Below are 24,898 nucleotides of genomic sequence, written 5' to 3' on the forward strand. Positions count from 1 at the left end.
AACCACCTCTGATTCAATGTGTTCGAACAATGAAGGTTTGCTATGTCCGTTTAGTTCATATAATGCATTCCCCCGCAAAAAAAAAGTTCATATAATGCATTGACTAAAGGGTGGAGAAAAACCAATGTGCATGTGTGCTCGCAACGCGTTATAAAAAGAAGCGTGTGCACATGTGTGGGTTAGAACTGTTCCACAAATTCGTAAAAATTTGAATCTGAATAGAGCCTCGACGTTCTAGCTGGGCTATATATAGAGGTTGAGTTCTTTTGAAAACGATGTCAAGCACGGGGAGAGGAGCGAGGCGAATATGCAAGCCATGTGTCCTCCCAAGACAAGCGCGTTGCTGAGCTGGCTATTAGAGGTGAGTTCTAGTTATTTATAAAAATCGTAGATTTGTTCCAGATTTTCAATTCAGATATTTCATCAGTTTGCCATTGCATGCCAAAAAAAAAGGCGGCGGCGCACGGACTGATGTCAAAGAGAAATTTGTAACCAATAGAGACAAGATAGGTCGGCTAATGACGAGCTCATCTGTGAGGTTAGTTGATTCCAGTAGAAAAAAGTTATATGAAAGTGACAAAAAAACAAGTTTTTACCACATTGAAACTCAAGATATTCACGCGCTTAACCTGAATAAGCTGGACTCCGTCCTTGGGGAGTGCACGGGGTCCATTGCTGGAGTTGGCGAGCATGGTGGTTAGCAAGTTAGGGAATTTTTTCATAACAGGGTGAAAGCTAGTTAGGTCGTTTATAAAAGAAGTTTTTTACTAAATACATTTTGATTTTTGATCAGGAGGGGCGTGTGGTTGATGAATGCGTGTCAGTCAATGGCGGAGCTTGATGAAGATTGTTGAGGAGGCTAATCATAGTTGAGGGGGCAAAGAAGGTAAGTTATGCATGACTCTGAGAAATCTTGGATATTCAAGCCTAATAATTAGGGGCACATCTAACAGTTTTCCTCGAGTAGGGCGGGGGGGGGGGGGTGGTGGTGGCAATGGCCCCCTTTGGCCCCATGAAGCTCTGCCACTGGTGCCACCACCACAACACCTACGAAAGCGAAAACCAGACCCTTCTGGAGATCGGAGGCCTGCCAGTTCTTCACGGCAGAAACCACGTTCCCCACCTGCAAGGCTTGAAGTACTGAGATCACGAAAGTAGAATCGATAACAGAAGAGATGCAACAAACAGTAAGTGACTTTTACCTTGAGCCCTTGGTGCCTCTCTTTGAGCAACGGTGGCATGAGTTGTGATTGAGAGCGGAGGTGTTGTGTAGAGGAGTGCGGGGGAGGGCGGGCGGGGGTATAGGTAAACTTGCCTTGTGTATGAAATCACTGGGCTTGAACGAAATTAGTCTGCTCTTCTGCTCTGCCAAGGGCAACTCGACAGGTGGACTAACACTGTACCCACGTTTCTGTCGTCTTTTCCGTATATGGTTGAGCATGAGCTCACCTAGAAAAGGTAATGCATACTACAGTGTTTCATCAAATAAATGATATTTTGATCTATTGCTTACCATGTTAGGGTACTTCCTAAACATATGATTAGCAAAGTCAGCTGGGCAAGCTCTGTTGCCAAAAATGATTGGTGACAATGGTTCTGCTAGACGATCTACAGTGGGTGGGATAGTTTGAGGATTTATTGCACACCTGCCATATCCAGGGGCATCATCTAGTGCTAGCCGGGTGCTGCATTCCAGTGCATCTCCGATTAATTGACACTGCATTAGAAAAAAAAGTGTTGGTTCGTTGCATATAAAAATGTGTTGTTACTAGAAAGGACATAATTCGAAAAAGGGAATAGACAGGGCATGTGTACAAACAAGTGTCCAAAGCATGGTTGCTTACATTTGGACCGAAGAACGCCGTGCCGCCAAATGCGTTATGTGTTACTGCTTGAATGGCCCTCTTGATCGTTCCACGATCGAAAAACTTGATTCTTGGGTACATGTTCTGTGGAATGCAGGAGCTAGAGATAGATATTTTGTCGAGTACATATCAGCACCAGTTGAATGAATTAATCTCCGATGGAACGACCAACGCAGCCCAGTATTCTACGCTAGTGTAGTCGTGCTTCCCAGATGGGTTTAAGACGTGCCCAATAGAGAAAACAACATAAGCAATCTTGAAGCAATCTCTCAGCAGACGAGATGAGTTCTCTCCAAGGGGTAGCAGTAGAACAGATTCTAGGGCCTTGAGACCATGAACACCCTAGAGCTGAATGTGGATGCTGGCTTGGTAAACTCAATGCATGGCTCTGAAATTTCTGTGTGACCTGGGGGTATCAACCTGCTGCCATTCGGCAACGCAAAAATGTGTTGGACATCTAGATCTGTGATTTCAATCTCCCTTCCCATGCCAAGATCAACCTTTCAGGTTAAAGGGCCGAGTCTCTCCATTAAGAATGAACTGAACTTTAGATTTGTCTTGTGAGATATTTTGATTTCCAGCAGTCCACTGAAACCAATTTCCTTTGCCAACTCGTTTTTCTGGTGGTCGAACTGAGAAATCAAGACTGGCTTTTCTACTCTGAGGTGTGTGCACTCCCTCTATCTACGGATGTGAACTTCTGGAGAAAAATCCTAGATGTGAGCGTTGGATTGGCATTGCAGATCTGTAGATCTTCCCTAGTAACCATAATCCGCGGATCGGATCCCTCCATACCCTAGGAATATGATGGACAATTTAAGAGGGTGAGGTTCTGTATTGTCAAGACTAGGTCAATTGGGGGAAAACTTGCAAATCTGCGTAGACTAAATTTCAAGCTTTTTACGGGGCAGTGCCTAAATGCCTGTAGATAATGAAAGGATGCTTCTTAAAGCAAGCATTGCAAAAATGGTTGCAGAGAGGAGGAGGAGGGGAGAGGTGGTGGTGGTACGAGTTGTGGACGAACCCGGTGACGACGCTTGCTTGAGGCTGGGGCGGGCGGTGGGTGGCGCCTCTCGTGTGCCGGCCATGGTGGCCAGGTGGTTCGACTGGGCGCGGCTGAGTTAGCAACGGACTAAGCTAGGCGATGAAGAAGATTGGGAGGAACAGCGGTGTGATGTCGTGCGATTTGGTATGGAGAAATTTTTTTACAACAACATTTAATGAGTTCGTACCGGTCAGCCGTGCTTTGGCTGTCTCCCTCTCGTGCGTTCACATCTATCGTGCCGGCCAGGAAAAAAAATGCTCGGCATGGCAATAATGGCCGACAAAAGAAAAAAAAAACAAAATCTATACTTTTGAAATGCCACCTGGAGGAAGAGAAGGGTATGGACAAAGTTGAAGACCTACAGGCGATTGGAAAAAAGCAGAATGGTAGTGTGAATACGAAATGCAGGCCAAGTGTTCTTCAGATGGAGAAAATGGGATCACAAAAACCAGGCACATATGCATCACATGTTCACACCGAACAAGAGCCGAAGTGGTGTCCCATGGTACAAAAACAAGAGATCATCTAGTGACTGCAAAGGGAGGAGGGAGGGGAGAGTAAACTGAGCCGGTCCATGTACACGTAAGGTTTCATATGGTGGAGATACGATCCTAAAAGTCTTCAAGTGTCAGATGCATCAGTGATTCTGCTCGATCTCAAAGCTAGAGGACGTCCACGATACACATGGCACTGAACGCCGTGCTAAAGAAGTACTATTCGGTAAGATTACTACAACCCGCTTAACTACAATACTCAGTAACAACATACATGACAAACAAAAGATCATATCTGGTCATTTCAGAATTAGAGTGGCATGTTCAGATATTAGTTAGTAGTACATCATACAACTTTTTTCAAATTTACATGGACCACTTATCATGCTCATAAATTTTACACTCATTTGTCTGTCCAATCTACCAAGACACATCCAATCTACTAAAAATGTAGATGCTAACCATTATCAACGCTGGATGCTCTCAATTTTACACTCATTTATATGCCCAATCAACAGTGGCCGTGTTAAGCAATTGCCTATACGTAGAAGTGAGCACGTGAAACATAGCTGCAAATGTATGAATAGTTAAGAAATGAGAGTGGATTTTCTACTCTCGGGTGTACTACACACAAGTTGCCCAAAAGATCAGAAAACGCTACCAAACTACTCCCTCCGTTCGGTATTACTTGTCGCATAAATGGACGTATCTAGACGTATTTTAGTACTAGATACATCCATTTCCGAGACAAGTAATTCCGAACGGAGGAAGTATATCCAAAAAATCTGAAATATTGCGACATCAAATTCTATCAAATGTTAGAGAATCTAGAAAAATTTAATCCATAAATAACATCCGAGGAGCTCCCACAAAAAAAAAATCGCTGCTCAAACAGTGCACAAAATTTTGAGCAGCGATTTTTTTTTCGTGAGAGCTCAAGGGATGTTATGTTTGGATGAAATTTGCAAGAACCTCAAACATTTGAGGGTAGACACTTATTTTTGGACAAAACCGGGTGTAGTACACCCGAGAGTAGACACTACTTTCCGAAACTTTAAGCCGGTGAACTATGTCATTGTGTCGAGGTTCAGTTTTCTGGTCCTAAAGTGAATACATTACACAAAATTAAGAAACTAATCAATGTTGTTGTTTTTAAAATGGATTGGCACTACTAATAGATCCTCACTGGAACTAAAGTGTTCAGAAAGAGGCAACTACATAGTTGATGGGGCAACAATAGCTACACATGGGATTCCGCTCCAACACCTCTCCTGATGAATGACCCCTTAACCTATCAATATCATTAAAGTTAATTTTAAAAGTAGATGGGAGTAATGCCAGCAAAGATCACTTGAGTTCAAGACCACCGCGTTGGCCTAATTTGCATGGCACCAGCATTTTTAGCACAATAATAAAAACTGCACCCTTTGCTAGGTCGTCAGAATTATCCTGGCCAATTACTCACTCCGTCGCATAATATAAGATGTTTTTGCAAGCTAAGATAGCTTGCAAAAATGTCTTGTTTTGTGGGCCGGAGGGAGTACATCTTAAGTTGCAGCTACGATCAGTGTGAATGTAAACACAGTGCAGTGAATCGAGCAGATATATTCCAGTAACTAAAGCAAATCCATCCATAAAGAAACTCTAACAATAAGACAGATTAGTGTGCCAGGTTATGCTTATACAGTACCAAGCAACATAAAATAAAGGAATAAATCAGACTACATATAAAGAAAATCCAGAGAAAAACAACGCACACAGCCAGAGAGAGTAATAAGCTTCTTCTCAAGCGGCAGTCCACCAATCGAGCATGGTGCTTCGCAGCTTTGGACAATGATATAAGGAATCAATTTATAAAATCTAAGTGCTCTTTGAGCCAGAGAGAGAGAGAGAGAGTAATATTTACCTCAAAAACTGCTTGTGTCATGAAGCACGTCAGATATTCCTGGCATGGGCACAAAGAATGTACTGCCACCAAAAGTCCCATCGCAGAGGGGTCGAGTACAAAATAATTAGTTCTTTAGCACAGTATGTCTTAGAGCAGAACTCTTAATCTGACTATATAACCAGCCTAATCCTCCACGCAGAAAAACAGTACCCTTAGCAAAAAAAATAAAGAGCAGATAATGGAATAGGAAAAGCACTAAAATGTCTACTTCCAGATCCATGGGCGTGCAAGCACCATGGAGTATTATTTAACAAACAAATTGAAAATACATAGGATGGGGTGAGAAGGAGGAGGGAAGGAGCAGGAAGAGAGGTAGTGCAATGGATTGGAGGAAGGAGCAGGAGTAAAGTCTATTATAAACCTTGAATTCATATACTTCATCGGGATCAAACCGTAACTTCTTAATCCCTAAAGTCGATACCCTATACTCACATATCCCAGTCAACATCAACCCTGGATCAGTTTGGCACACTGGGAAAAAGGCATTCCCGATCGGGTCATTTGTTACTGTGGCTGACTACATTAGCCCACATGTCGTATGTATCATCTATCCCAATCCCATGGTACAGCGCCAGTGGTGGCACTGTGGCACAGAAGGCAACTTCCTCTCACCGAGATTGCGAAGCAACTACGCGGCCCGGCGTGAACCCGACCGGCCTGTCCTGGACTGGGGAACACGACCCGCGCGAGACAGCTACATGTGGAAGGGCAACATCGGCCAGCCGCCGCCGCCAGCAGCCTGCTGTGGCAGAACCGAAGCCACTTGAAGTGGCTGGATGCAGCCTACGGCATCGGTGGCGTACATGACCTTCGGTGGCCTGGCGTGGAAGTTGGTGCCGGCCCTGGTGGAGACGGCGTGACGTGGGCCATCGCCGGCAGCGGCGTGCAGTTCCTCTGGGTGGTATGACCCGGTATTGGTGACTGCAAACGAGCCGATGCGGCTGCCGGACAGGTTCGATCGAGGCGGCCATGCGCTAACGTGGGGTTGTAGGGAGTGGGCGCTGCGGGAGGACGTGCTCCGGTCGCCGGCCGCCGGTGTCCACGTGCTCGTCCTCGTCCGCAGTTCGTGGAGATGGTGCTGCGGACGCCGCAGCTGTTCGTGGCACAAATGGTGCAGTTGGCGGAGGCATATGTTCCTTGAACAATCTTCCTGGTCACCACGTATTCATTGGTTTTTTCTGCTCGTTGCTCCTCACTAGTCAAGTTTCGTTCCAAATTTCATATTTGGGTTCGTCGGTGATGAGTTCCTCGGTCGCACGCACCGAATGGTCTTCTGCAACACATGGTGCAGCCGCAGTGTGACAACACATGCATGACGGTGGAGCGTGCTGAAGCAAAGTTAGAGCTTGAGGGAGAGAAGAATATGACGTGTGCCCCTATCGTCAGCAAGAGTATACAGTGATCTCGGCCAGGATTCTCATTATTCCAACGCACCAAACTGGACTAAACTGGTGAATGTCGAAATAAGACCGAGATTACGGAATACAGGGTATCAATTTCAGGGATCTGAAGGTTGAGGTTCAATTCCGACGAGGCCTATGAATTTAAGGTTTAATACAGACTTCACTCTCCTTTCTGCGCGCACGTTCTCAGCAGGGCAGAAGGCGTGGAAGGAAGGGACAAGCCGCCCACGCTGTCGCCTCTCCCTCTCTCCTATATTTGTGCCGAAACCAGAATGAAATAGTCCCACACATCAACGTGTGGGACCAGAAGCCAACGCAGCCTACCAGTCATAGTATGCGGGGCGGGTGCGTATCTGTGAGCCTATCTTGTCTCCTTTCTACTACCCCAGACAACAGACGAAAACAAAAATAAGCCCATCCACTGAACTATGGGACCAGAAGCCAATGCAGCCTACCTGTCATAGTGCGCGGGGCGTATGAGTGTGTGTTGTGCGGGTACGCATGAGTTCATCTCTCTCTTCCTATATCTAATTAACAAGCGAGATGAGGGAATAGAAAACATAGCGTCAAGCTAGCGAATCGCGCGACGTGCACGAGACACATAAGGAGAGGGCGCTCGCGCACCCTGAATTGACTGACCCAGCAAATCGTGGGCGAGGCTGAGCCCACAGGTCAATGGCCCTCCGAAACTACCGCAAGGTGAAAACTAGACACAAAGATCCAACGCCCCGGAACACAGAGAAGACCATTTTGACCACCATCCGATGGTTGAGAAGGCAGAAAATCGAGGGAGCCTCCTCGAGCCAAGTTGGCTAGCAACCTTAAAGTTTAGAATTGGCAGGTTGCTATGTATTAATTTTGATTTCATCAAGTGTGCGGTCTGCCTGTCCCCTTTATTGGTTATATATTTGAAAAGATTGCAACATTATATGGTAGTAGTACTCCTTTTACATCTTCTTGTACTAAATAGCCAAGTAGAGCTATTGATAGGCTCAAACATATCAAAATACAGTGAAAAGCACAAACATACTTAAGTAACTGGAAAGCGACAACATTAATTACCTTCGATCCTTGGCTTCCTTGTTTTATAGTAGTTTGGCACCGATCCCTCTATCCAATAACAGTGACAATGCTGATGTCAACCACAACTTATAACCCCATAAAATCTCAATTATAGATTAGAGTCTTTCCTCGACTATTTTCATATCCAACACAAATAGTAAATGCATTTTTGGTGCTTTTGGAGCAGTAAGTACCACATACTGTTTCCATCTTTCAGACTTGATGATCATGGCTTTTTCAACGAAAAAATAGCGTGTTGGTTCTTCGCTAATAGGGCGCTATAGCATACACGGAGAGCCCGCACTAAAGTTTCGCACGACATAGCTTGTAGCGCGTTGTTTTTCTGGGCAGCCCATTAGCCCAAGGACAGAAGCCTGACCTAGCCCAAATAGGTATAATACCCAATCCTCCGCCCGACCAAGCTCTCCTGCGCGGTGGCGGCGGCGGCAGCAGCTTCTTCCTCATGCTCGGCCCCTCTTCTTCTATTCCTCATTGGTCTTCCCCTGTTCTCCGTCGGTCTTCCCCCGTTCACGGCGGCATGATGTCGCAACCCGTTGTGGCGCCGACAAGTGAGGCACCAGGCAAGTTCTTTGGTCTCGCAGATTCGTGATGTATGTGTTGGGTAATGATGTTTGCTAGATGTTAGTTTCCGACTGTGTTGCAAGTTATCCTTCTTAACTCCTAGAACCCGATTGATTGTCACTTTGATAAACAGCTATCTACATGGAGTACTTCTATGGACGGCAAGGAGAGGTTATTCTTTAGGAATGGAGATCCTTGTGACACTTGATTCTAAATTAGTATATTTTTGCTATGTTGTTGCTTCATGGGTTGTTGATGTTAGGCTACATTAAAGCTTTTTTATTCCTTTACTATTGAACTATATCCTTTATTGTTGCTAAGGTCCTTTAATTTAGGCCATACATGGCATTCTTTTAAAACACATTTGTAAATAGAGTGAATTGAAGAAAACCACCACATTGACACCTAGGTTTACAGAAAACACCGCTTTACGAACTGTGACAAAACTCACTCATTCTTAGCCTAATCTTTTGAAGTAGACAACGTTGGACATTGTCAGATGAGTGATTTTCTAGATTTACAAAATAGTCCCTGAAATTTTAGAGAGACACCCTTCAATCAATAAAAAAAGCAATCAGCTCCACAAAAAGATTTGGGCTGCAGAAGGAACCGATTAGAGCAGCAACACGCCGGCAATGGTTCTCGTCGCTGGGAACAGGAGTGGAGGGCACATGCATAGGCACGCGGCTGTTGTGGCAGTCGACGGCGGAGTTGGCCGGGCTGGTGGGCCGCGCCTCATCCGTCAGCCTACGGGCGCCAGAGGTCCAGCGTCCTCGTCCTCAGTCCATCATTCTCAGCCTATGGTCGAGCCACCAGAGGAAGCCACATGCCGTCTAGCCACAAAGTTCATCGGATCCAGGGCCTCTAGTGCCAAAGGTCACCGGATCCAGAACGCCCGGGGCCACGGTGGATCCATGACCGTGCGGTTAGGATCCTCCATGACCAACACGTCGTGCATGACGCCGCTGAGGTCTGCTCACATGGCCACCATGACGCGGGACGGGATGGGCACGAGGGAACTGCGAGGAGGGAGGATGGAGAAGGGGAGGCGCGGCCGCCGCCGGCCCCAAGTTTGCCCCAGCTACGAAAGGCCGGCTCGGGAGAGAGAGAGAGGAGGGAGGAGGAGAAGTGGAGGCGTGGACGGCCGGCCGAGATGCGCGCCGCCAGCTCGGGGAAAGCAAGAAGAGGGACGATGGAGAAGGGGAGGCGCGGCCGTTCCTGCTCACACCCAGGCCGGCGTGGGCGGTAGGGTCGCACGACTTTGGGCCGGTCGGCCCTGGTCTAGGTGGTTAACACTTTTAAGGCAATCTTTTTTTTGAGAGGGGTGGTGCTTTTGCCAAAAGACCCCTCTAGCGTTGTTTATTGTGTACTGTTACCGACATAAGCAAAGGGTGGGCTTCATCTGTCATAATCATCATCAAATGAGCCAAATCTGCCAACTATTGTTTTTTGCAAAAGATTAGGTCAAGAATGAGTGGTTTCTGACAGAAATTCATAAACCGGTTTTCACGCAAACCTGGACGCCAGTATGGTGGTTTTCTGTAATTCACTCTTTGTAAATAGCGTGCTATAGTGTGTATACCATTTGGAGGAGGCCGCTCCTATTTCTCTTAGCACGCTATTTTTTTGTTTTTTATGAAAGGCACAATCATTTATTCTTGCCACTGAATGCGTAGTGCTCTCTCCCACAAACAAATTCATCGTAGAACCTGAAGCCCACGCATAGATTCTTCTCCATCTTTAACTTGTATCTCTGGTAGTAAAATAAAATATCAGAAATATGTAGCCTGGAACACAACATCAGCTCGCAGATGCTTCTCTGAGAAGTTTTATAGGTAACTAAGGCCTGTACGGGTATCTGCAAAATAGAATGTTGCAGGAGGATTACATATATAAGGTAACATGATTTACATGGATGTTAAACAACACATTATATTTCTAATGCACTGTCATCTCATTTTTCAGATGATGATATGAAGTCTGTCATTGGTTCCGTATCTCCGTTTGCCTGTACAAGTCTAGGGGGTGGTGTGATCAGACTTAAGACTGCCACAGTGCCTGTTCTCGCCTTTTTTAGAAGGTAAATAAGTACCTTGGTTATGCTTTCAAATGGTATTTTTTGACATCATTCTTATTATTGATTTAGTATAATGTTTGCATTGTTGTGTCTTTAGATAAGTAGTAGATTTTGTTTTGATAACAGGCAACCCTATACATGTAAAAATGGTTGGTGTTTTGGCTTACCAAATTGGTGTTTTGCACTAACGTAGGTGTATTTTGATGAGTTAGGAAAAATGTCAATTTCGGCTGATAAAGTAATATTTGAACCACGGTGAACATTAAGTTTGTGTTAACCAATTTTAACCTTTTGAATTTATTACTACATGGCTTCTAGTTCTAGTCTTCTTTGGAGATGGCCCATTATTACTTGCAAGTCGTATTAAACTGATGATGATTTTTAGAACAATTAGTTCATTTGCAATACTTGATATGTCATAAAATGATCTTAGTCAATGTTTCCTCAAAATTCCTCGGTGCAAAAACCGCTAATGTGATGTTTAAATAGGGATTTTTTCCTTGGGCACCATTTTCCTTAGATATCCCATTTTCCATGTTGCTTTGAATTACTTGAAATAGTTCGAGCTATTAAAATACATACACACATATAATATGATTTACAACCAAATTAATTTGAACATCATGGATTGTGTAACTTAGATGACATTATTCACAATAAAGTGATGTTGTCTATTGTGTGTGTGTGTGTGTGGGGGGGGGGGGGGGTCTGGAACACTCACTTGATCTCTAGCTACAACCTGCAAGTATAAGTGTATACATAAGAGTAAGCCTTTAATTTGGTCGAAACCTGTACACACACCCCACACATAGAATCAACCCCCCCCCCCCCCCTCAATTTCTAAAAGAAACACTCCCCCTCAGATGGGTGATAAATATCTATCATTACCATCTTGTTACAAGCTAAATTATATTCCTCGAGTCCTAAGCCCTTAGTTAGACAATCTATGACTTGATTTCCCAAGCTTATGTGATTTAATTCTACTAGCAACATTCTTGTGCTTTGCAATGGGAGAAACAAATCACATGCCCCTAGTCCAGTATGCATGCCTCAAAGACTCCCACAGGTCTAGATCCTCTATTTCAATATGGCGCCCCATCCGTGTCACTGCTTATCCTCCTTTTCACCCTCACCGATAGTGATCCTAGAGTCCACCCTATCACAAATATGTCTAAAGGTGGTCAATCCCAAGAAGATGATCTCGGCCACCGCATGGCTCACCTTTCATTGAACCACACCAGTGAAAGAGAATGTTTGAAACATCTTTCAGTTTGTTACAATAGTAGCTTAAATATCATGGTGCACTGAGCAAAAAAAAATTCCGGTTGAACTATTAGCCACAATGGTTGCTTCCAAATTGACATGGCTTCCTTCTATTAGTGTCTTAGGTATGAGTGAAAAAATATCCAATCTCAAAAGACAATAGGTAAATGAGAGCAAAATAGAGAGTCTTATTAAAATTGCATGCACGCCTTATATACTCAAATGAGACTGAAGAAGCAATATGCCATTTAGTCATATATATGCACAAAGGTATGCAGCCATTTAAAAAATGTTTGAATTATAAGTATGAACTTGTATGTTGTGCCACCTACAATGATCTGCCCTACCAATTGGTCCACAATGAATTTACAAATACTTGTTACATGTATCCGCTGAATGGCTTTGTTTCTTTGTTTCTAAAGAGAGAATTCATAACTCATAAATTGAATGCCATTGACACCACCTCTGAAAGAGTGTCTCATCATTCTTTAGGGGTCCCTTCCTATTCCTAATCAACTATCAGATCTGGAGAATAAAACATACCGCATCATGCTTACTCAAGCACATGTAGGATGGATCAAGAGTCGATCGTGAACTTTATATATAATTTTAAAATCATCAATGACAGATGAAAAGCAGATCCTGAAATTTAAAAATTATCAATGAACTCCACCATTCCACTTTGTGGTCGTATCTATCCACCTTGACCTCCACGGCGAGAGGCTCGTGCCACCGGAGTGATGGCGGCCCACAACCTCCTCCTTCTTAATAGGGCAAAATCACAGCGAGTGATCAGAGCGAGAAGATGGTGCCCCGATGTGTAACTATGTCAGCACATCATCAGCGCGCTAGCTGTGCACCCCTTCCATCATGTGAGGCTTGCAAGTCCCCTACCCGTATCCTTCACCTCCTTCCAGTGACTCCACCGAGACTGGATATATTGTTGATTCCGGCGAACCCTACTCGAATCCTCCCGCATAGAGCCCCCTCCGCACCTCCAATAGCGTCCTGGCTAGGCAACACACGCAATAGTATGCGTAGAGGCACTAACCTTTCTATGACACTTCCGGTGAATTCTTGCCCTACAACGACGGCGGCGAGCGGCCATATGCTGCAAATATAAAACACTTCGGCTGCTGCCACAAAATTTGCTCCAAACGGGGGACCACGTAGGACCACAATAAAATGGCTGTTTTACATCACTTTATGCCAAAAACACTGCTCCAACAAGTGCCCTAAAATAGGACAAGCACAAAACGACATCCACGGTATTTTTGGGGCACCAATTTTAGGGCTTCTATAGTTGATGAGCATTTTCTGGTGCCCTAAAATTCACTTATTGGTGTCCCAAATTTTACTCGAGCTACTTTTTTGTGCCCTATTATAGGGCCATTGTTGGAGATTCTCTGAGTTTTTTGTGTGTTTTTGAAGGAGCTTCTCAATTCTTTGATTTTTCCCCATGGTTCAGTGTCACTAGAAAGCACCAATAGCAAGCGACTATGCCTCCTCTCTTCTGCTCTATCGGGTATTAAGTTTTAGCTTACTTGAACAACAACAATCAACAACCAGAACCAGGTTCAATGCAACTAGCGCACCAAGGCCCTAAATCCATCACGCTGTTACATGTCAAAACACCAGCCACACCTCCTACAAGATGTTCTGCTTTGCCTTCTTTCCGCAACCAGCAAAAAAATATCTCCTTCTCTCCACTCTAAGACAGCAGCATCAGCAGCCCACAAACAAATTTAGGCAACATACATCTTCTCTGCTTCTTGCTACAGTACTCACTACACCAACACCGCTACCTCCAAGTGATAGTAGTCGTACAGACCTCACCAATCACTCCTTTCACCACCACGGACCAACACCGCAGACCTGCAGGTCCTTCTACTTGCACGCACTATCGGCCGTCATCTCGGATGAGCTTTTGATTTTGAGCAGCCACATGTACGCCTCCCGCTGCTACCCCGAGCACCCATGACCTACAGTTCCTGCACGAGCCACAAGGTTGCACGCCACAAGCTTCAATGCCGATTTGCTGTGCTGCCCCACGCTCCTGGCCGCAAGAACTTCTTCTCGCTGCTCTGGTCCACCACCACCAGCGGTTCTCTCCCGCCCCTCTCCCCCCCCCCCCCCCCCCCCCCCCCCCCCCGCTCCAGACCATTTCCTATCTGCTAAAGGCTAGGACTCTGCTACAGCTTCGCCCATGCGATTTTCTCCTCACTCCAAGAGATCCACTAGCGACAAAACATCTCTTCACCCATAGCTATGAGCACCACCTTTCCTCTTGCTGCTAGTGATGGCTTTAGTTGTAACCTGGGTGTCATACCATGTTGTCTCTTGGGGATAAATCTATAACACTCTCTTGCTCTTTAACTATAACCTACAAGTATGAGTAGATATTCACAAGGGTGAGCCTTTGGGCCAACAACCCATACGCACACCCCACACATACACTCAACCCAACAATATCCTTTCTAGGATGTTGATTGGTAGAAGTTTGCACCATGTTTCTAAGTTATGTAACTGTTTTTCTACTCAATCCAGTCAAATCTCCATTCCCATGCATAATAGGTGTTGAAGCCTTGAAGTTAAACTGTAGGACGTGAGATGGTCTTGGTCCTTTAGGCATCAATTTTCATAAGAGTACAAGGAGAGAACATACATTTTCTACTGGTACTAATTAGTGGGGCATATTGTCCAAAAAGAATTTGATAACGAGAGGTCAATGAGGTCAAAACAAGTCAAACTCCAACAAAATGAGTATTTCATCATATTATTGTATGAATTATAGAGGGCATTAACATGTTAATTAATTCAGGATTGAACCATTTCATTGTTGCAACATCTCCACTACATATGATTCTATTCTTTTTATATGGTGCTTTGATTGCTTTTTACAAGTTAGAACTAATATGATTTGTCTTTGCATGACAACACATGCATGCCTTGAATTGACCAGATTTAATGATAATGTGATGCACATAATATATATATATATATATATATATATATATATATATATATGTGTGTGTGTGTGTGTGTGTGTGTGTGTGTGTGTGTGTGTGTATGTGTGTATTTTCCACTGTAATCATAAAGTAGGATTATATTTGTTTCTTAGATTGAAAAACAAATATTTAGTTGTTGTAAATGGTGGACGTTCGAATCATGTTGTTTCTGATTATAGATTTCCACGTGTTCTCTTTGCAGTGGGGAAAAAATTCAAGATATTGTTTGGCCGAAAACCTTAGAAATCAAAGGAAGAGTGAAATGGGGGGTTTTTAAAAAATTCCTCAAGGATCTTCGTCACTCTCAAAACCGGTCAATAATGGTAAGATCATTTTCTTACATTATAGATGATTCATCCTTGTTCTTATGATTTGCCATTCTCCTGTTTTAGGATTATTTACTTTTGTGCTGAAATGAGTTTGAAATTGTATTTGATATACCTAGATAACTATGTGTTTTCTAGCGTTAATTTTCTTTCATCATAAGTTTTAATAGTTACTGAAATATCACAGAAATAAACCGAAACTGATTTATACTTGCAACCAATATCTTATTAGGTTATTTCCCTGTTGTTGATCGTTGAGTCTTCGAAAAATGGCTTAGAGGGAATGAAGCAGGTAAAATTGACACTTGATTTTTCATTTCTAGTCTTTAGAAGGTATGGACATTCAGAATATTACGCTTAAGCTATTTATGACACTGATGCAGGTTGCAAAGATGTTAAAAGTGAACAAAAGAATTGGTTTAGCAACAACAGAAGATGGTTCATATATTTATGTATGTCCTGGACACAAGGACATAATAACAGTCCTTGCAAAATATGGTTTCTGGAAAGGCGCATCAACAATCGATAGAAACCAAGACTCATTTATCGGTTTTGTTGTACGGGACCGAAAACCACTAGTAAACACAAGTGAGGGAGAGGTAAGTATTGAGAAAATACAAGACATCGGGGGCACTCACATGGAAGCACAAGAAGTGATATATGGTAAGCTTGTATTATCTATTAATCCAGATGCATGGAAGTCTTATTCTCTCGGTGTCCTCCTCTAGTACTTATAGATCATGGACATCATCCTTCTCTTCTTTCAGATAACCAATCATACCCTGTTCATCCTCTTCATGCACCAGTAGATGATGGCCTATACTTTCGTCGTCCTCCCCTGGTACTAGCAGAGCAAGGCTCATATTGTCCGTATCCTCCTCCTGGACTACTAGGTCACGACTTCCATGCTCGGCATCCTCCTATTGGACTATCAGGTCAAGGGTTACATCCTCATGCCCCAGAATGTCAAGGCGTCTTTCATCAGCTTCCTCCTTGTGCAAGAGGTCAAGGCTTCATTACCCACCGCGCTCCCAATTTCACACTAGAATACTTTAGGCCATTAACAGATCATGGAAACAACAACGGTATTTCTCCTGACCAACAACATTGGATGTTTATTGAATGCTTGTAAACTGACTATGTTATTGCAGGTTCACAACACTTGAGGCCACCTAGCGGTTCTGCTCCTGGTCATTTGTGGCATAGAATGTCGTGCGCAAGGTCCAGGAATAATCTTCCTGGTTTTGAAAGATCAGAAGGCTTCTTTGGCTCTAGCTCCACATATTACTCTAGATTCGAAAATGGGTCAGGTAGCATGCCTCCCAACTCAATTCATTGATGAAATTGCAGCCTTGTCCCAAGAAACATTCTGAATGATTTGTCTTATATTGGTGGATTCGGAAGTACAAGGAAGACACCAGGACATGGATTCTTGTTTCTATTTCCGATTGGGCCAATTACTCCCAATATCCATAGAACATAATTCCTGATGTGTACAATGATGCATATGCCATTTCATTTAGTCTCCTGATAGGATGTTTGCCATTTCATTGCTTTATGCACTAGTATGTTCCAACCCGCATTGCTACATGCATCTTCAGATCTGGTGACTAATGAATAATGAGGTTAGTATGTATTTTTCTGGATAGTCATACGAAGTTTCTCTTCTGAATAGCTAAAAGTGTAGGTCTAGTAAACTATTTTGTAGGGTATATATTGCGATGGAACAAGTCCTATAGTCTCATCATCGTACTAGTGGGCTTCTTCTTTGTACTAAAAATATTATCAAACACCATCCTCATCGTGGACTTCCAGAGAAATTTCCCTAGGATATGCTAGCCGTTTGCCCAACAAGCTTGGCTGGGGTGAGGGGGGTCCGCATCCAAATATTGATCTGAGTTCAAAAGAAATTGAACCAGGTCATGAGGGAAACTGGGTCAAAAACCATAAGCTAGTTTACAAGGAAAAACGGTTCGAAAACCTAAACAAATTGACCCGATTATGAGGGATACTGAACCAAAAAAACATACAAGTAAGAGGGGAAAAGAATAATGATAAAACATGGGAGTCCAAGAAAAGGCACATCCCAACAAGTAGATCGCAATACCAGGAAACACAAGTAGATGTGGGGTGTTGTCTAGGATCACAATACACAGACTTGAAAGCTAGTTGTTTTTCATGTGGGTAACAGTCGAGTTTTTCTCCCATTCATGTTGTGACACAACATATATGCTTCTGTCCCTTTTTGTCTGCCTTTGATTTGGGTCATAGCCAAGTTTTCCCGTTCTACTAACTTGAGAAATAACAGGTCCTTCAAAATTGAAAAAGAATTCTCTGTTGATCAAGCATGCTACACTAGCTGAACGTGATCAAGCGCTCAGGATTTCAAAAGCTGAAGCCATAGACTTCACATGCTTTAGAATTATACATAAGAAAACCATCACCTAGTCAAAGGGATGTTCACTTTTCATGAGGATGTGCATCTGCATTCCCAAATATTCTGAAAATTGCACAGGTAATGAGAATGCTGAATTGCTAATACACCAGTGGACGATGGCCTTGCAAGACAACCACGTCTACAATGGACTATGACAAAAATGTAAATGGTTGCCCAGATCTTATATCTTGACTCTTAATAGCTCAACTGCATGATTACCTATTGAATCAACAGAGCACCACCTCAAGCTCTCAAGCATTACTGTGGATCAATCAACAACCATATATGAAGAAACTGGATTTTGCAGAGGACAAGCAGTAAGATATAATTATTTTGTCATCTCATAAGCTAACAAATATAATAAAAAAGTACTCCCTCCGACTAGATACATAGACAAATCTAGGACAAGAATTTTGGGACAGAGGTAATATTGATTTAAGAAGCACATTCATGCACACATGAAAACATGAGTTCAGAAGCCTACAAACCACAGGAGCTGTTAAATATGCAGATAGATTCAGCGATCTGTTCTCGGGGTAGTAAATATCTATATAACTAGTAATACATGTAGTTCAGTATCAGATTTGGTATTAATAAGTTTTGGCACAAAGGTCAGCAGTACAAGCTTGATATAGTTTTAGAACGCTGAGAAATATATGCCATCTAGCAGAACCCAGCTGCTTGCAACTGTTAACACCTAACTCTGGTTTGCATAAAGCATAGCCTGTAATGTTGTAACACCTGGGATCAATCTAGGCAGATTTGATACCACAGTAAGCAGAGGTACAATTCTAACAATTTGCTAGCATAAATCATGATATAAGAACATAGATTTAGACACATGTAAGCCCTGATTCGTGCAAACCTGAGGAGGTTTGGTTTTAGCCAACCATAGTATTTGGACTAGATGGTAGCCCTGTACTGTTCAGTTTTGAAATCAGTTGTCCCTAGAGCTGAACGTATCAGCCAATAGGCCACTCAGAAATACAGGAGAGAAAAAAGGTGAAAACAACTGATGCAAACTAGCAAAGCATGAATGTCTTTCAAAACATTTAATCTCTTAAAAAAAGATGCTGCAGAAAGAACTAAGATTTTAGCTCAGAAGAAGTGGAACAAGCAACCAAACAAACTGGGTCAAAACTGCATCCTCAGATTGATCAACATATTGTGGCCATCAACAAGTCCAAAATAGTTCACGACAGCAGAAAAGGTCCAGAATTGCCATTCAAATGAAATTTTATGATGACATGGACATACCAGTACTGGTGAATCTAATTACTGGATCAAGCGTTAGCAGTGACCAAACTAGCATGCGAGATACATAATATACAAGAGAACAACATCCAGTTAGGCAACAACACTGAAACAAAGCTTGCCATCTTGTGGCAAGCAAAATCTTTGTGGTGCAGTATGGATTTAAAAAAAAACAAAAATCAATTGCCTTAAGAAGCTTTAGAACACTGAACCAAAATTCCAGTCGGTCGGCCAGTGTATAATACAGTGCCGAGTGATAAGCAATGTAAGCCAGGATAGAGAAATTAATGCATTGAAGAATGGCCTACTCCCGCAATTTCTTAGCTCCAATATGTGTGCTAAATAACATGGCATCAGGATGAACAAGTTCATAACCAATCCACGGTTTCTTCCCACCTACTCCCTCCGTTCGGAATTACTTGTCGTAGAAATGGATGTATCTAGACGTATTTTCTAGATACATCCATTTCTACGACAAGTAATTCCAAACGGAGGGAGTAAATGATAAGATATCAGCAATCAGGAACCAAATCATCAGTTCAACCAGATTCTGCATCTAACAGGGCAGAAAAACAGCATCTAGTTAAGCAAAGTACACCGAAATTTTTATTACCAGCTTACTATGGAGAATAAAAACTTTGTTGCACCATCACAGTTCACCGATTTTCATAGCTCGTTCTTGGGTGATGCAAATCTGAATCTTGTCGGCACTTCCCCTCGGCAGGCGGTAGCGTAGTCTTCAGCAAGGTGTGGTGCAGACCAAGACCTTCGGTGAACACCGCCGCCGCCCTTATTCGTTCTGCACTGGCGGTGAGCATCCTTGGCACAGTGGCACACACCTTGGCAATATCGCAAGCACCTAGCGTGCACTCCTGCAGTAACGCCACATTTGGCTTGACCACCCTCTCGAGGCTGTGCGAGAGGAGACGGTTGTTACGCTTGAACGCTTGGAGGAACTCCTCGGAGGATCCGAAGAGGCGCAGGTAGTAGTGCACCTTGGAGACGACGGATTTGCAGCCGAAGAGAGCGAGAGGAGGCGCGCAGTCTCGGAATGCGACAGACCGACTGCGATGGGGGACAGGGTCCTCTCCACGCCGGCGCAGAGGAGCTGCGGGTCCCTGGCGACGGCGGCTGCGACGTCTGCGGTCGAGAGGCCGAGGCCGGCGAGGAAGGCGAGGACGGCGTCTGGCTTGGTGGGGGATCTGAGGTGCGACTGTGCGAGAGCTTCGTGGAGGCCTTCAGCGCCTGTGCTCGGGTGAGACCGCAGGTGTCGACCAGGTACTCCTCGACCGCGAATCCGGTGATTCCGGTGCGTGGGGAAATGGGGGTGCGGCGGCCGAGAGGAGACGGCGGAGAGGGGAAGGGGATCCGTGGCAGGTGGTGGGACAGGATATAAGGTGGGCGAGGATGCAGCTTCGGAGGCGGAGCATGGCGCAGGCGAGACCGTGGCGGCGCCGGCGGCGACGACAACGAGAGATGCTCGTGGTGATTGGCCGCCCGAAGAAGCCTAATAACTTGTGAGCAAAGTGGGCCTCGAAGCCCAACTTGTCACTCCACGCGCTCCAAGAAAACCAACATCTGAGCGAAGCCAAGCCATTGACAAGTGCGAATTTGTGTACCTAGAGCTACATATAGGCCGTTCTTTTTGAAAAAATCGAAATACATTTTTTTAAGTTTCAAAAAATTCTGGACAAAAAGAACACATGAACATAGAGATGCATACTACATTCCTGTTAATTTTTGTGACGAAATACGCTTGGGCGCGAGCTGCATAAAAAAAAACAAAATTATGGACTTTTTGAGTGAATAGTGTCTGTGCTAAAAATACATGATTGTGTCTTTACTGTGTATCTTTCATCAAAACGTATTTTTTCTAGGGGACATCAAAACGTATTTCATCGTGTAAATTTGCACTCTGGCTCGCTAATACCTGTTAGCTACACGTAGGTCTTTTTTGAAAATAAATAATCTAAAATGATATATAAAAGTTCCAAAAAGTTCTACAAAAGATGCACACGAACCTAGGTATGTATACTACTCCCTCCATCCCAAAAATGAAGTTAGGACAAAGTTGAGTCACTTATTTTGAGACGGAGGGAGTACATCTCTGCAAATTTTATTTAAAGACAACTATTCACTTGAAAATAAGGTGGCCTTTCATGAGGGGGCCGATATTCAAAAGAAAGCACTCGCGGAGAAATATTTGAGGCTACCTACTGCTTTGGGTAGGTCAACAAAGGACCAGTATGAATAGTGCGGCTAGAGAGGTTTTGATCAAGTCAATATGTGAATCTATTTCTACCTACCTATTCAATGAGCTGTCTTAAACTGTTAAAGAAAACATGCAAAAAGATTGCTAGCATTGTGGCTCGGTACTGGTGGGAGGAGATGAAATTAAAAGGAAGATGCATTGGAAGAAGTGGCAAGCTATAGGTATGCCGGAGACGGAGGACGAAAAAGGATGAAAGTGTGGCGAACTTTTAAGTAATTTTTTTTAGGGAAATGCAAAACCATAATAGTCCTCCTAAAAAACATAATAGTCAATACCTATCCCCTTATGAGGCAATCATTTTGCCTCCGTTTCAAAAATACCTGTCCCCTTCCCCTTGGCGTTCCTAGCCCCTTCCCCTCACTCTCCATCTTCCGCTGGCGAAGCACGAGGCTGCACTGCATACTGCTGGCCATGGCGTGAAGGATGAGAAATTGAGAAAGCTGTCGCTGCTCGGTGCGCCTATGTCTCGGCTGCTCGGTGCACTACTGCGCCATGCGTGGGAGCGCCCAACCACGCCACTTCCTCGACGCCCACCACAGGTCATAGCCGCCATCATCCGCCACTCCCCCTCGTACCGGCTAGCCGCCACTGCGCGCTAGCTGCTGCATGTCATGTGTGTGTGCGTCTCTATCCTGCTCTCGATTAGTTCTTATTTTTGGGTAATTGAAACATGTCTTTTTGATTGAAAATGAATGAAACTTAATTTATTAAAACAGGTGAAATTTTCTTTTGAAACAAAAAAAATATGTATTTTGAAATGAGTGGAATTGGTTTTGAAAATGGGTGAAATTTGTGTTTTAAAATAAGTGAAACCAGGGTTTAAAAATGTGCAAAACTAGTTTCTTTTAAATGAGTGAAACAATTTTATGAAATTAGAGAAATATGCACTTTAAAGTAAGTGAAACTAGTGTTTAAGAATGAGTGAAATTAGTTTCTTTCAAATGAGTGAAATCATTTTTTTGAAATTAGTGAAATTCTTTTGAATATCAGTGAAATATGCATTTTAAAATAAGTGAAACTAGTGTTTAGGAATAAGTGAAATTAGTTTTTTAACGAGTGAAATCATTTTTTAAAATTAGTGAAACAGCCGAAATCACTTTTATGAAAAACCGAAACAATCTTAATTTATTTGAAAGTGAATTCAAAGATAATTGAAATATATAAAATAAAAGTTGTTCAAATATATCCTAGACTGGTCTTATTTTGAAGGTCTTTTCAGCATGAATTGTAATATATAAAAAGTTTCAAAAAAGGACATGTGATTCAAAAGATATTAATCATTCGAAATATGAGAATGACAATTAATACATGCCAGATGTAAGGGATAGAGAGTGCATGCATTATTTTTCTCCTCTCTAACTCTCTCTCCTCTGTAAAAGGCTGACGCCCAATAGGTATATGTACTTTCTGTCAGGTTGTGTCTGTAGTATTCACAGTGTATACAGCAAGAAGTGATTTACGTCCTCATACCATACGAATCTTGACGAAATGCATGTGTGTAGTGGACTTCCAACCGGTGGGTACCGGTTCCAATAAATTTAGTTTTTCGTCGTAGCGAATCCAATGACTTTGTGAATTGCGAGGAAAATTTGGCGGGCGGGCAAGTTTCAACTACTAAAACTTGATATGAACTTTGATAAATTTAGCAAGTTTCAAAAACTTTACCCCAAAACCCTAAAAGCATATGAATATTTTTAACATAGTATAGACGTAGACGCTCATACATACGCATTCACACTTACCTCTCTAAACGCACGCACGCACGAACACCATATTCCTATGAGTAGCTTTAAGAGACTGAATCTACATGTGATGTTGATATTGACGAAGTCAGCACAGGTGCATCTGTAGTCGATGGGTACGTTTCTCTCCCGTTGAACGAATATCACCGGAAAGCCTGAAATAAATTCAGCAAAATGCGAGCATTAGTGAGAAATGTAGGACTTAAACCCTGATAGGTTGATTTCACCATACAGAACCTAACCATCTGAGCTAGGCCAGTTCGCAAAAAAATATGAAACTTGATTATCTCCCCTATCTAAAACATTAGTGAACTTTAACATTAGTAAGGTTCCCGTTTCGCTTAGGACGTTTTCCGCTCCTTCCTTCGTCACACCTCACGTCCCCGTCTCCCTTCAACGTTTTTTTCTCTCTAAACCATGTCCCCGTCAGAGCGAGCATATTTATTTTCAATCAATCAGCGATCCCTTCAATGGAGTCAGAACGAAAGAACACGTAGGCAGCCGATGCCAAGGTCCCCGGAGCCGCCGACGCCGCTGCGGTGGACGGCGACCTTCTCCACAGCCTTTTTTGACGGGAGGGCGGATTGGCGACCCGGTGCTCTGTTCCTGGATCGACCTCACTGCTTCTGCTTCCTGCGAGATGGGGAGGGGAAGATTGAAGAGGGTCGTCTCCTTCGTGACGGGGAGAGGATCTTGCCCGGCATGGAGCTGGTCCTTGTCGACTGCATCGTGCGCGTCGGCCACCGCGTATTCCCGGATCGGCGGCGGCGGCTTACTTTAGCTCCCGGCGCCCTCCAAGCGGCTGCGGAGTCGCCAGGATCCGGGTCAAGGTTCGACGTGTTGGGCGCTGACAACGAAGATCTGGATCCAGATGCGGAGCGCGCGGCGGTCCAGGCGGCCGACATGGTCCTTTCCGGCGAAAATCACGAAGATAACGGAGGACCTTGGAAGACCGTGCATGGGAGGAGAAGCAAGACGAAAGATGAATTGGTACAGGAATTCTGGAACGACGTCGGCTTCCCGACGCCAGAGTCGTGTGTTTGAGAATGCCGTGGATCACCGTCGCCTGCTTCTTCTTCCGGCTAGGTAGGCAGCGGTTCTTTTCCGGCTAATTCGGTGTCATCTGGTCGCAGGAGATCTCCGGATCGAGTAGCTGCCGGGGCGCCGCCGGCCACCGCGCGTCATGTTGGCCATGGAGTGCGCATACGTCCCTGGAAGGGGCCTCTGCCGCGTCCCCGTTCGGTGCAGCCGGTCGCCCTCGCGACGTTCATGCCGGACGTGCCGCCGTCCCCAGTAGAGGCGGAAGCGCAGCCGGTGGATCTGGTTGCGGATGGCTCAGCCGAGGTGATTCAAAATCCCGGGCAGCCGCCACGTGGGGACGAGCAGCTGACTCCTCCAACCGGTGGGGTCTATGCTAGCGAGGCACAAACATCGAGATGGCCCCCTCGGGCGGATTTTCTCTACTCTTAATGGAGTAGTTGGTAGCCTGGTACTCCGGTTTTATTTTCGTCCGGTTTTATTTCGTTCCACCTCCCACCACTCCGTACTACTGGTTTTTTATATATCTACAAATCTCTCCTCCCACTGGTTTAAGCCGGTTATCAATTTTTGGTAATGCAATAAAAGTCATACGTGAATAAATCATATCACGATCGGCAGTTAATCTCAAACCTGCCAAGAGATTTGGTAACAGAATAAATTCAAAGGGAATGTTCCTATACATAAGGATGGTAATCTCCATCGCATACCATTTACTCCAGAATCAATCGCATTAATAATTTCCATCGCATAAATAATTACTCCAAAATCAATCACAATCATAATCTACATCGCATAATTAACTTCTTCCTATGACCACCTCGCTCCACCAATCCCACCTGCCGTTTTCTACCATCACGATCGATTCTCTCGCGTCCTCTCCTGCACGCACAAAAATATAGGCCTAGCCTCGACCGTGGGTTGGGACTCATCCGCCGCGCACCGCCTGCTCTGCAACGACGCCCAACGCAACCTCTTCTTTCATGCCCCCGCGCACCCCTCGCCGCCGCCACCCACGCCCTGCGCGTTCGCCTCTACGGCCTCGATGATTGCACCCGCTTTCGTGACGTCCTCGCGCTCAA

At 44.1% G+C, this 24,898-nt stretch overlaps 1 protein-coding gene across 2 annotated transcripts; it reads left to right on the top strand.

The window, feature by feature from the left end:
* Positions 1-10,222: 10,222 nt before the first annotated feature.
* On the top strand, positions 10,223-16,469 carry LOC123130099 (uncharacterized). 2 transcript variants are annotated; one of them, XM_044550051.1, is made up of 6 exons: positions 10,223-10,479; positions 14,950-15,070; positions 15,306-15,365; positions 15,457-15,736; positions 15,841-16,158; positions 16,225-16,469. In XM_044550051.1, the coding sequence occupies exons 1-6, from the start codon at positions 10,373-10,375 to the stop codon at positions 16,410-16,412; spliced, it is 1,074 nt and encodes a 357-aa protein (XP_044405986.1). In that variant the 5' UTR covers positions 10,223-10,372; the 3' UTR covers positions 16,413-16,469. The 2 variants fall into 2 exon arrangements, with proteins under 2 accessions (XP_044405986.1, XP_044405987.1); XM_044550052.1 differs by having other exon boundaries at positions 15,841-16,077.
* The last annotated feature ends 8,429 nt before the right edge of the window (positions 16,470-24,898 follow it).

This window comes from Triticum aestivum, chromosome 6A (assembly GCF_018294505.1).
Source record: "Triticum aestivum cultivar Chinese Spring chromosome 6A, IWGSC CS RefSeq v2.1, whole genome shotgun sequence".
In the NCBI taxonomy this organism is placed as follows: domain Eukaryota; kingdom Viridiplantae; phylum Streptophyta; class Magnoliopsida; order Poales; family Poaceae; genus Triticum; species Triticum aestivum.